Below are 12935 nucleotides of genomic sequence, written 5' to 3'. Positions count from 1 at the left end.
CTCTCTCTATCTCTCTTCCTCCCTCCCCCTCTCCCTCTCTCTACCCCTCTCTCCCTATCTACCTCTTTTCCTCTCTCCCTCTCTCCTTCTCTGTGTGTGTTTTTCTGTGTCTCTGTCTCTCCCTTCCTCCCTTTCATCCTGTCTCCCTCCTTTTCTCCCTCCCTCTCTCCCTTCCTCACCCTCCCCTCCTCTTTCTCCCATCCCCTTCTCTCCTTGCTGGTGTGTGACAATGGGCTCCTATGGTCTCCACATTGGGCATTCTGAGTTCTCGAGAGATAAGCATAGATGAGAATAAGTCCCTTCAATCTTGATATCCTTTCACTGAACTGTGTAGTGAGGCTGAACTTTCACAGACTAAACAAACTGAGATTAGCTCTGTTGATCTAGTGCTGAGAATTCTATGGGTGGAAAACTTTGTGTGTTGTTTATTAAAATCTTATTTGAAGTAACAGATTAGGATCACAACTGGTGGATGACAAAGCTGGTGCCTACCATGCCTGATTTGGGCTTCTGTGGAAAGCCTGTTTTCCCTCTTTTTCAATTGGTTTGTATGGGTTGAAATTATCCTGCGAACCTGCTACAGTTGTTCAGAGTCAGATGATGCTTCTCATAATGTGGGGAAATTCTTACATCCTGAATATTAATGATTTTTGAGACAAATTTCCTTTTGTGGCTCAAAATGACTTTTAACTTCTGATCCTCCTGCTCTTACCTCTTGAGTGCAGAGTTTTTCAGCATGTGTAACAACACCTATAGGTGATGCTGGAATAGGAGCCAGGGTCTTCTGTAAACTGGATCTCCAGCTCAGAAATATGGGTGTGCACAAATGTGTGTGTGTGTGTCCGTGTGTGTTATAGGCATGTGTGGTGTGTAGGGATTAATGGGAGAATGGGTACACTCACTTGTCTTTCTCTATCATGCTCTACCTTAATCTTTGAGATAGGGTCTCTCACTAAACCTAGAAGTTACCATTTTGACTTGCCTGGACAGCCAGAAAGCCTCCTGAAATCCAACGTATCTCCCACTCTCTCAGCACCAAGGCTATTTATTGCATATATAGGTGTTTTTGCCTGTATGTATGCCTATGCCCCATGCCCTCCTTAGAAGCCAGAAAGGGCTCAGATCCCTTGGGACTAAAGTTACAGATGATTGTGAACCTCCATGTAGATTCTGGGAACTGAACCTTTGAAAGCATAGGCTGTCTATTAACCACTGAGCTATCTCATAAAGCTTTCTATCCAATATTTTTATCCAATGTTGGTTGAATCCATGACTATAGTATGAACAAGTAATGAAGAATAACAATACTTATTAAAACTGCTGTTATTTCTGGATATTATAGGAAATATGGAACCTCTAGTCAAACCAGTTGTGAGCTTGAAGTTCTCTCAGGATTATATAAATATGGGGGGGGGAGCTTAGAATATACATTGAGGATTTCTAGAGGCCCGGGTGACTGGAAAAAAATTTGGGCAGCAACAGAAAATGGAAACAGAAATAGATATATTTAAATTTGTGGAATGAACTCCATCAACCTCCTGGTAGCCCAAGAGTTGGGAATAAACCCAGAAATTACTTCCTTCTTGGTTAAGGAGGGAGTTTTTTTACCTCTTATTTTTGTTAAGTGCTGACAATTTTGAGCAGTAGATTTTTACCATATCCCCAAACCACCATCTCCACCATTTGGGTCCAATATCAAGCTCCAGCTCCATGATGCTATACTAAATATTAACAACCTAGAGCCTTCCCAGGCTTCTAGGAAAGGGCAGAATGTATGTAACCCGTGGTTCTGATCCACTTCCTCTGACTGTTACCTTCCCTTCTGTTCTTGAAGTCCGTCTGTTACCTTGAACATCTTTTGGTTTATTGAGCAAAACAAGAGCAAGTGGTAGAAATCCTGAGGTCAAGGAAACTGGACCTGAACCCTATTCTATGCTCATTACTCAAACCTTCCTAGAACCTCATGATCATACAGATGTGCATTCCCTCCTCTTATACCCAGATTCCCAGAACCAAGGACACCTTCAGTTGAAGCTGCCTGGAGTCTGGAGACTTCTGATATGGTAGAAAGTTAGGCCTGGATTCCTATGATCCAAGAGTGAACTATGTCCTAGGAAGTAAGACATTATATGGACTTGTTTTCTTCATGAGCAAAATGGAAAACACCTTCCTCCTGGGATCATTATAAAGAATATGCAAGATAAAGGGTGTGACCTGGTATATAAAGTATAGTATTTTTGATGGAATGTTCTATAGTAGATTGGCTAAAGGTGCATGTTAAAACAAAACCTGCCTGGTACAACATCATGGCTCAGTCACTTATACTTTTGGATCCTCAAGAAGAGACTCAGAAATAAAGGTAATAAAAAGTATCTCTTTGAAAGGGTTGGCAGAATTCTTACATGAAGTATTATAGTATGTAAATGCTAGATATCTGCCTGGAACAAAGGAGTACTCAATAAGCTTCATCCATGATCATTGGGAAAAACGGAGCATCACATGAGGGTAGATTTAGAAGCCCCTTCCACCTCTTGAGGGCTATATTCCAGACCATTCTGAATAGGCAAATTGTTCTTCATTTGTTGACCAGAAATAATAACGGTCTTCAAAGGTTGACCCTAATTGTTAACAGAAAGAATGACTAAGGAAATGAAGTCACTTGGTGGACCATAAAGCTATTATTATCAGGGTATTTATAGAAGTGGGATAGTTTTAGGATTGGTTTTCTTTTTTCCAGAATGTAATACTGGCTCTTTCTGGACGTCTTATGACTTCACCCTGTTCCACTTATCTCCATCCTCACTCCCTGTTCACTCCTAGAATTGCTATGAGCTTAATTGAGGTAACCTAATAGATTAACCAGTAACCCCCAATCACTTACATTTATAGGACTTTCTGTAAAAGTCCTTATCAGATAGAATCCAACATCCACTTGGAAGATATTACCTCAGGAAGCACTCAGGATAGTCACAAGCCATGTGCTAGCACTAACAGACCACTGTCAAAAGGTAAGACCATGACTGTCATATGATCAAGAAATTTTACTACTCATAAATGAGAAAACCTGTAAAATATTAGGACCATCTCAGAATCCTTTAAGGTACCAAGTCTTTGTAGGTAATTTAACGTTAAGACAATAAGGATGACCAAGCACAAAACTAGCTGATGTGTTGATGCCTTCCAAATCAATAAATCCTAATCTTAGTGGTGAAAGTTTCAAACACAGAGATATTATTTATGTCTCCCAAGACCAAGAACTGTAAGACAGCATGCAGGGTCACTAAGTCTTAGCACTTAGTGAAATAGTTGTCTCTGAATGATACAGGAGACAGGGGAGCCAATACCCAGTGTCTTCCTAACATAATACAGCATTGAAAGAATTATGTCAGCCATCTTTATGCCATAGTTCCAAAATTTCAATGATATTTTAAACAATGGTACATATGTATCTCATTTTATAAGCAACTTTCTTATTTTACACGAGCCCCGAGAGAATAAAGAGAGTGAGCAGGACACCTCTTTTCTGATTCCTACATTCATCCTGAACTCCACACTACAGTCTCCCCATTAAATTCCTATTCTTCTCAATTCTATATTGTTCTTGGTGATGTATTGTTACTGAGACAATTCCTGGCAAGTGGGAGATGCTGTTGTCCATAAAGTGGCAAGCATGAGCTTAAAGTGGCAAGCCTAAGCTCGCATCATCAGCACTAACATAAAAGCCAGGCAGTGAAGAGTGGTGACATAACCCTGGTGTGGGGCAAGGGTGAGGAGAGGAGGATCCCCTGAAATCAATGGCCAGACAGCCTAGCTGAATTAGTGAACTACTGACTGGTTTTGTGATAGGCAGTGTCTCAGGGAATAAGGTAGAGAGCAATCGAGCAAAATACTCAATGGCAACCTCTGGCCTCCACATGCATACATAGAAGGTGGGGGGAGATGCATGCACACACAGAGATACAGAGACAAAAACAGAGAGACATCGAGACAGAGAGGCACAGAGAGAGAGAGAACAAGTAAAAGACTTCCCCGAGGAATTCACCAAGAGAGCAAATGCTTAAAAGACACTAAAGTCCCTAGGCTGTCTCTTGCTCCCGACTCCGTCAGTAGCTACCACACTGACCAAAGTCCTTTAAAGAAACAAACAATTCAGTTCCAAGACATTACATGTACCACATCCTACCACATCAGAGCCAAAACCTATTGTCCAGATGCATTTTCTTCCATTCCAAAGAAAACAACAGATTAGACACTGCATTCTAAGAAACCTTTGTTAGAGCAGTGGTTCCCTTGAGCTTCTATTCTCAGTTACTTGGAGAGGCTGGGAGACACGGTGCCATTAGTCAACAGCATCTACATCAGAGAAGTGTACTGTTTATAAACCAGAGGATCTTGTTTGGAGCTCTGCTTCTGGCTAATTCCCCTCCCCATTCCTCAGTCAACAAAGTCATCATTTTCTCTGTGTTGAAGATGCTTGAGTCTGCCTGGCTCCAGTGAATGACATGCTTTGTACAAGTGACTGTTTGTTGTGTTGGACAGTCAGCCTGGAAACCAGTTGCATGCATGGCCTGACTCCCCAAATGTAACTCTTCCTTGCAAGGCCATTTATTTTCCTTTTCTAAGAACTTTTCTAGTCATGAAGATTGGCCCGCTAGCAGGCTGGAAGTTAAGTTCTGCTTCCTATACCCCACAACTTATACAACAATGATGACGTGGCCCAAGGATAGAGCCCCTCCATCATCACTTGCCTAAAAATAGTGGCCTTTCTTGGTTAGGAAGAAACCTTCCAGCTTTTCCTCACAGTTCCTACAGTGAGTAAGACTAACCTGGCTGTGGTCAGTTATGGATTAGAGGGGGGCTCATAGAGCCCTGATCCTCTTTCTGAACTAGCAGCTACTGATAGAGTCTAGGAAGTAGTGTGTCGCTGTTTTCTGTTATATACCAACTGGGCTTCAATGGATATTCCAAACCATAGTTACACAAGTGAACGCTGGTTGGAACTGTAGGTCACAAAACAAAATGATGTGATGTGAGAAGGATTTCTAGGGAAGGAGGGTGGTTTGAACTATTGGGAGGGGAGACGAGAGAGGCCAGGCAGTGGGAGTAATCACAGTGTATTTATTACACATGTCTGAGACTGTCAACAAGCAAACTTGGTTAATAGAAAATTCAACAAAACCAAGAGTTTCTCAAGGACAAAGGCTAAAATCAGCCTTGCTTAATGAGTTAGTCAGAAGGCATGGAGTATGTGTTGGCCTTAGGTTGTTTTGTTTGTTTGTTTTGTTTTGTTTACTTGTTTTTTGTTTTACTTTTAAATCTAATCAGAGAGACAACAAATAAGAAAGAAAGAAGAGAGTAGAAAACTTATGGGGTGCACCCTTCCTAAAAGGGTTCCCCAGAAGTCCCCAAGGACATTGAAAGAACGACTAATTTAATGCCTTTCAAACTGTCTTTCACAAGATTTAATGACAATAGCAAATACTCAGTGCATAATAATTGTATGCTAAATCCTTCCCAGGCAGTTTCTCAATTAACCTTCTTAGCAACTGTGAGGCAGGTTGGGTTTCTATTATCCCAATGATTCGGAAGAGAGGGATGTGACAAGCCCAGGCATTGGGCCAATACATTAAGAGAGGGACTAAAGTGTTTTTAAAACCCAGTCCAGCCTGACCCCTCACTGGGGACCTTCTCCCTGAAACAGGGACCCACTCCCCTCCTCTCTGGTTGTATCTACCACAAGCTGGCGCCTTAAAGGTCAGGAACCTTTGCACATCCGGCCTGCCGTTTGTACTGTGTTACGGAATCCTCACTTCCAGCCTGCTGCTATCCTAACATCTCTGTAACATCTCACCAATGAGTACTTCGGGGAACACAAGCCAGGCAGCCCCACCCAGGTGGTTTTCTGGTTTTACAAAGCAGAAATCTAATCTAGGCAGAACAATGGCTTGCATCCAGTCACACACATAGCTGATAAATGCCAGACTCAGCGCAGTGAGGCTGGTCCCCACATCACAGGCTGACATGCTGAAGAACAGCACTGTCTTACATCACTCTTTCTCAATCAGACAGGAGCCAGCAACCACACTGAGGCTCAACTCCAGATCAATCCTTAAAACTAATTGCCTTCTGGAAGGAAGGTTAACTAGCCCCTCATTAGACAGTCGTTCTTCTCAGGCCTGCTGGAGCACTTATGAAATGCTTCCTTGAGGATGCCTTGTTTCCAGGCCTCTGGGGATACCTGAAATACTTCAACAATGAAGCCCTATTCTTGAATTAAGGAAAATTGGAATTACTCAAATATTAAGTGTGGAAAGATTGCTATATTTTAACTGGTATAATTAATGGGTAGATGCCAGAACAGATACAGGCCAACAGCTTTAAGGACCAAAGCTCTGTCTATGGAACATGGCCCTCAGATTAGGGAGATGGGTAGGGATCTGAGCTATCTCTGTTCTCACACTTAGCAGAGATCTGTAATCTTAACCCTGGAGGGGCTAAGGCAGAAGATCTCAGGTCTGGGGCCAAAACAGATTATATAGTAAGACCCATTTCAGGTGGGGGAGGAAATAACATGATTCTAGCACTAATCAGACACAAATATAAACACCCTCTCCTCTGAACACCTGCCACTAGACTGTCCTTTCCTGTGCATATAAAACAGAAAGCAGATTTGTAACTGTGCTGTTAACAGTAGTCACCAGGTGAGTGGGTGGAGCTAGGCATCACTGCAGGGAGATTTGGGTGCATGAGAAAGATCCTGAAAGATCACTGTGCTGAATTCTAACACTGGCAATGAGGGTAGGTTCACTCACAAGCTACACCAGGTCCTCCCCAACACACACATATACTTGCACGCACACACACATACACACATACACGAGCGAGCGCGCGCGCGCACACACACACACACTCTCTCACACACACACACCTTTTAAAACCAACCCAAACAGAGGGTTATAGAAAATTTTTACCTTACAAGCATTAGAACCTGAGTTTTATCCCCAGACCCCACATAAACAAAAGCCAGTGTGATGCTACATGCTGGAAACACCAGAGCTGGAGAAGTAGAAACAGGCAGATACTCTGGACTCACTAGGCAGACTACTCAACTCAGCTTGCTTTGTTAGTTCGGGACGGGGTAAGATCATTTTGAATAAACAATGTGGATTATGTCTGAGAAGAAACAACACCCATCCTGGTCCTCTGAAATTAACACACACACACACACACACACACACACACACACATACACTCACACCAGAGTGAACCAGAAATGTCCCCAAAAGCACACTCAGATTACCACACCACAGAATATACTCTACCATTTGTTCTTTTCCGAGTTGCTTTCCACTGCCAGGCTTCTCTTCTTTCTTGAACAGACAGAAAGTCAACGTCCCCAGGTGACTTACTTGGTCCTCCCATAAGGGTTGATTAACAGACACCTTCTTCCATACTTCTGATGTTTTTGTCCAAATCATAGCAGTTAGCATAGCTAGACTTGCAGTCTGGCTCCACAGTCCAGCCCTTGCTGTTTGTTACTCAGCACCAGTCTACAAAATTCAGTGAAAAGTATGAGCTTCCCTCTCTACAGTTCCTGGCTTGTATATTCTTTAGGACACACAGAGTCTAATGCTAAAGCCCCTGTGCATGGCACAGAGTAGACTGTAAGTAAATGCTATGCCACCAGCCATGCCTTTGTTAAAATGAGGAGCGTATTGCTTTACATTTCTAGCAGGGTGAGCCCTGCTTCTGATGAGAACAAGATGATACACACACCACTATGAAGTCTTCCCTTCCCCTAGCCCCACGAGAAAGCAAGGTTGAGTTTCTCAGCCTGCAGATCCGTCACTAGCCCACCACCTCTCTAATTCTAATGGAATACATTTCTGGGAATTCTGTTAAAGGGCAGTCTAAGGAAAAGAAGCCAGGGTCAGGCTCTGAGATTTTTGCAGTTCTTGTGTGCTTGTGGGCAAGGTTGCTGGTTTGTGGGCAGCAAAATGCACTCGTGTTTCTTAGAATTTGTAATGAATTACAAAACCAGCCTTGTGTGTTGTCCTGCCTCTAAAGGAGATTTCAAATGCTTGAGAGATTGTTTTTGGTACATTAACAAAATATTTAAGTCTTTCTCAGAGCCATAAATGTCTGGGAGTCTGTTCCGTTGTATGTGCTCATAGTGTTGGTTCAGTCACATCCTACCAATAAATCAGAAGGCAATGCGGAGAAGAGGCACTCTGGAAGATTCCGTTCTAGTGATAGATAGATAGATAGATAGATAGATAGATAGATAGATAGATAGATAGATAGATAGATAGATGAAGGAACGAGTGAAGGTGTGGAGAAGAGCAAATGGCCCTTCATAGCAGTCTTTCCAGACAGCCCTGGCATTTGGAGACAGCCCTGGAGCCTGGCAGTGAGCCCCAGTTGTGCTTTTCTTAGGAAGGGCCCCACCCTTCAACACTTGATGCCGATGGCCCCCTTCCTGGATGTTCTTCTCTGTTCCCAGTAAACAGTGAGTGGCAGCATATTGATCAGGAGCCCTTTGAACTCCAACACAGTCCCTTTGCTGTTATGCCAAGTCTCCCAGAGGTCAGTGTGAAGGAAAACACCCTCTCTCTGTCTCTTTTTCCAGATGTCCCTGGGCCAGCAGCAGTCCGCAAGAGGAGTGGCGTGTCTGCGGTGCAAGGGAATGTGCTCCGGCTTCGAGCCTCATTCATGGAGGTAATGGATTAGGTCAAGGAGACTCTGTCTGCTTTTGTTTCTTGACTGTCCCTTCCAAAAATGTGGGTGGTTCTCTCTGCTGAGACAGTGTAGGATGCTAGGAAGGGCAGCTGGGGAATGAGAGCCTTCCTGCTTGTCCTAACTCAGGAACGAGTGGATGTTATAAAGATCTTGAGGAGTATAAGGAAAAATACTTTGCACTTCATAAACCATGGCAAGGTAGATGCTATCTGGTCCAGCAAGGATTTTACCCTTGTTTTGTTTTGTTTGTTTGTTTTGCTGTAACTAAACAACTGACAAGAAGCAACTTAAGGGAGCAAGGGTTTCTTTTGGCTTCACAACTGGAGGGAATACCATCTGCCATGGAAAGGAGGAGCCGTGATGACAGGAGTATGCAGTTGGTACTCCTCACATCTTAGTGGAGCAGGGTGCAGAGGCCAGACAGGAAGTAGAGCAGGCCTGTGAAAAGCCCATGGCCCCACTCCCATGGACCCTGTTCTTCCAACAAGACTCCACCACTTAAAGTTTCTATAACTGCATAAAATAGTTCCCAGCTGGGACCAAGTATTCAAACATACGAGTCTGTTGGAGAGATTTTACCTATAAGCTACAAAACATGACTATGGGAAGCTGCATTTGGGGATGCCTTTAGGGAAGGACTGTCTCCTCTCAGGTCTGAAGATGGACTTGCTCTTACCTCCGCAGCATCTCTGGGGTGGGTTTTACCCTAGGCATGGTTCCTAAAATAGAGGTCAAAAGGTGGAGCTGGGGAGATTGTTCTGTCAGTAAAGTGTTTGCCTTTCGAACATGAGAACTTGATTTCCTTTGCATAAACTCAAATGTCTCTGAGAAGGCAGACAGGAAGATACCTAGTACTTGCTGACCACCCAGGCTAGTCTTGGCAAATTCTAGCAACTGCTGGAGCATTGAGAGACCTTCAAATAACAAGAAAGACAGCACCTGAGAAATGATAGCAAAAGTTGCCCTCTGACATCGAATGCACACACAGACACACACACACACACACACACACACACACACACACGCATGCATGCACGCACACACTTCACACACACAGGCAGTCAAAGGCATTCTGTCCAGTACAGGAAGACCAGGACCTGTGATTCAGATCTGCATTAGGAGCGCCCAGTCCAGCTAGAGTTCTGGAATCTGCCTTTCCTCTTTTATCACCGAGGTCTCTGAAACAATGTTGAGGTTGCTAATAAACATAATGGCCCAGAAATCTTCACATCAGCATCAGTGTGGATGGTGGCTCTAGAGTCACAACCTGGTGACTGCCTCTGTCACCACAGAGTGGAAGGATGTACTCCATAGAATGCAGTAGCAAACCAAGAGCTTTTGTTCTTAGTGTCTTATTATTGCTTGGGCATTTATTACAGGTCAAAGTTCCCCAGGTGTTTCTTAAGATACTGACATCTATAATGAGATTGCAGTTGAGAAATATCTGCTCTACATGAGTCCCTATCTCAAAAGAAAACAACCTGCTCAATAATGAGCAAACCCTTCTATATTGAAATAGCGAAACAATATTTTACATTAGATAGCATTTCTCCGTTTTACATGTATGTACAAGGAAGGTGAGTAATTGGGATGAATTTACTAAATGGCATGGTTTGAACTTGGGCTTAAAGGAAACATAGCCTCTCGCTCGTAAATATGTGCACTACTTTTGAAGCTCTGCCCTATTCCTTGACTCCATTTCCTGACAGACCTCAGCCTCAGAAGAGCACACATGTTCTTCTACATGGAAGGGACCCAGCAAGTCATACAACCCAGGTCTTTATCCATTAAAAACTTCCTCCTTCACTTGTTCCCAGCAGCAAGGTCCATCCATTCCTTTTTATACAGTTTGAGCAGACTGTGTGGCCTTGAGGGAACTTAGCTTGGCTATCACATCAAATCTCCTGGTCCTAATCTTTCGTCCATCAGGGCCCTGGACAATATTGAGGAATCTCCTTAGAGATAGTCTCTGTACCTAAGACAGAGAGTAAATGTTCCCTCAACAAGGCTCAGTCTTGGGCTGCTTCTGCCTGGCATCCTAAAAGGATCCTGTAGTGCTTGTGACTTGTTTGGTTGTTTATGGAGACAGAACAAGTCTGGCTCAGGCTTCCTTGGAGCAGAAGTCTCTTTGCATTGTTCTAACCCTATGTTTCCTTACTGCCCTGCCCATGGTTTTAAAACCAAGTGAATTTCTTGAGCAGCATATACTGTATTTGAAGGTCCTACATAGAGCATGCCATCTTACACTTGGCCATACTAGGAGCTTAAAATTCAACCCATGTTGATGCAGTGATAGCACAGCATCTCAAGGGGGGACATACTTCCCACATAGCTCTGTGTCCCGGTTTTCATAGTAGATTGTTACAAATATACTGTATTACTTTCATTTCCGTTGCTGTAGTAAATACCCCAACTAAAGCAACTTTAGGAGAAAAAGAAATTTGGGGGGTTTACAGTTCTAGAAGGTACACAGTCCATCTTGGTGGAAAAGGCGTGGCAGTGCGAGCATGATGCTGGCATGTTGCTTCGGCAATCCAGAAGAGAACAAACAGGAAGTGGGGCCCATCTATAAAATTTCAAAGCCCTCCCCTAGTGACACTCTGCCCTCAGCAAAGTTCTACTCCCTAAAGTTTTATAACCTTCCACACACCAGCATTAGCTGGGACCAATTGTCCAAACACGTGAGCCTAAGAAGGGTATTTCATATTCAAATCCAACAGATATTTAAATGACTGAACTTCAGTCAACCTGGTTTGAAGGGAAAGTCTGCAACTAGTAGACTTAACTAATATAGAAGAGGATACAATTCCCAGTTATCCACAAAGAGAGGAGAATTTGCCACTTTAGTGGCACTTAGGTTCTTTTGGGGTGTGAATGTGTCCCTCACAACGTGGGTACCTGACAAGAGTTAGAGCAGAGTGGGAAGACATCTTCCTCATCTGTCGCAGTGGTGTAGGGTGCCCAGCAGCAAGAGCATGAATACCAGGAGAAAAAAACTTAGACGAGATCTCAAAGAACATTCTCCTGTTTGTTAACATCTCCCCATTTCAAATGATTTGCACTCCCAGTAGCTTAGGTAGCATCGTGGGATCCTACATTAACAAAAACAGCCCAGAGCAGCCTCCATATCTAGTGTCACCTGTGAGGTGCAGGGAGATCAGAGGGTCAAATGGATCAGAAAGGGTTTATAGTCAGGGCTCTCCCATCTCCCAACACAGTAGGCTTTTCTGTCCAGGTCTGCTGTTGTCATCTCTCTACTGAAAACAATTATCACTGTTCATCACCATCCTTCTAGCCTGCCTCTCAAAATGAGAGGCAAGAGAGCCCAATGGGCTGTGAATGAGATGCCCACTTATACAAAACCAGGGACTCCTTTCTGTGAGACCAAAAAGAAAAGACTTCTCATGTGCACCCTGCAATGCCCTTAAGGTCCTTTTTCTCCTATGGTGCTGGGATAAATCCTTCAGGTCATAGATGTAACTCTTCTCACCTTCACATAGCAGCCTACCAAATGTGAATGTGGGATGCAAGCATCCCAGATAACATTCTGTCCGTCATGCCACACAAGACGCAGCCTGAAACTAAACAAAAGTTCGGGCTTATTTTAGCCTTCCTTACCTCAATGTTTTCCAGACTTCAGACCACAGAACACCAAGCTCTCAGCCATGTCTGAACTACTCACATTTGGGAGTGAATTAGGGCTAGCTGAAGTACCCCATATCCCACATAATTCTATTTCAATTCAACCTTCTCCTGCTTCTTGTTAAGCTTCCCTCTCCTTCTGCCATGCCAATTGTGAGCTCCTTGAAGGTTCCAGTTAAACCTCCTCTTCAAATGAGATGTACTTTCCAACCCCACACACACATACCAAATGCACACTATTGAAATTTGGGGGCTAATGATGAATCATGAATCATGAAAGCTCGTGAATCATGCTTCACTGAGGGAGGCTGGACTATAGGATGTTTTTGTCCACATCCCATGCTTCTATCCACTAAATGACAGAGGCGTCATGCATCCTAACCATAATAATGAAAACTGTCAACATTGCTAACCACCCATTGAGGGACATGATCAGGGTCAAGGGACCATAGATGTAAGACAGTCTAATGATACCTCTGATGGCCTGATGTAAGAGCAAGTGGGGCTCTTTCAGGATGCTTCATCCTCGTCTCTGCAGTTGGTCTTAACATTGC

General features: G+C 43.5%; 1 protein-coding gene across 1 annotated transcript in view; it reads left to right on the top strand.

Annotated features, from left to right (window-relative positions):
- The window catches only part of Lmcd1 (LIM and cysteine rich domains 1), a 58260-nt gene that overhangs the window by 23378 nt on the left and 21947 nt on the right, over positions 1-12935 (top strand). Inside the window, exon 2 of the mRNA XM_028788677.1 lies at positions 8630-8718. Within this exon, the coding sequence (XP_028644510.1) occupies positions 8630-8718 (89 nt within the window). The remainder of the gene's footprint in view (positions 1-8629; positions 8719-12935) is intronic.

Source organism: Grammomys surdaster, unplaced genomic scaffold (assembly GCF_004785775.1).
Source record: "Grammomys surdaster isolate TR1022 unplaced genomic scaffold, NIH_TR_1.0 125756, whole genome shotgun sequence".
In the NCBI taxonomy this organism is placed as follows: domain Eukaryota; kingdom Metazoa; phylum Chordata; class Mammalia; order Rodentia; family Muridae; genus Grammomys; species Grammomys surdaster.
The sequence above is the reverse complement of the archived record's forward strand: the minus strand, read 5'-3'. Positions and strand labels throughout refer to the sequence as shown.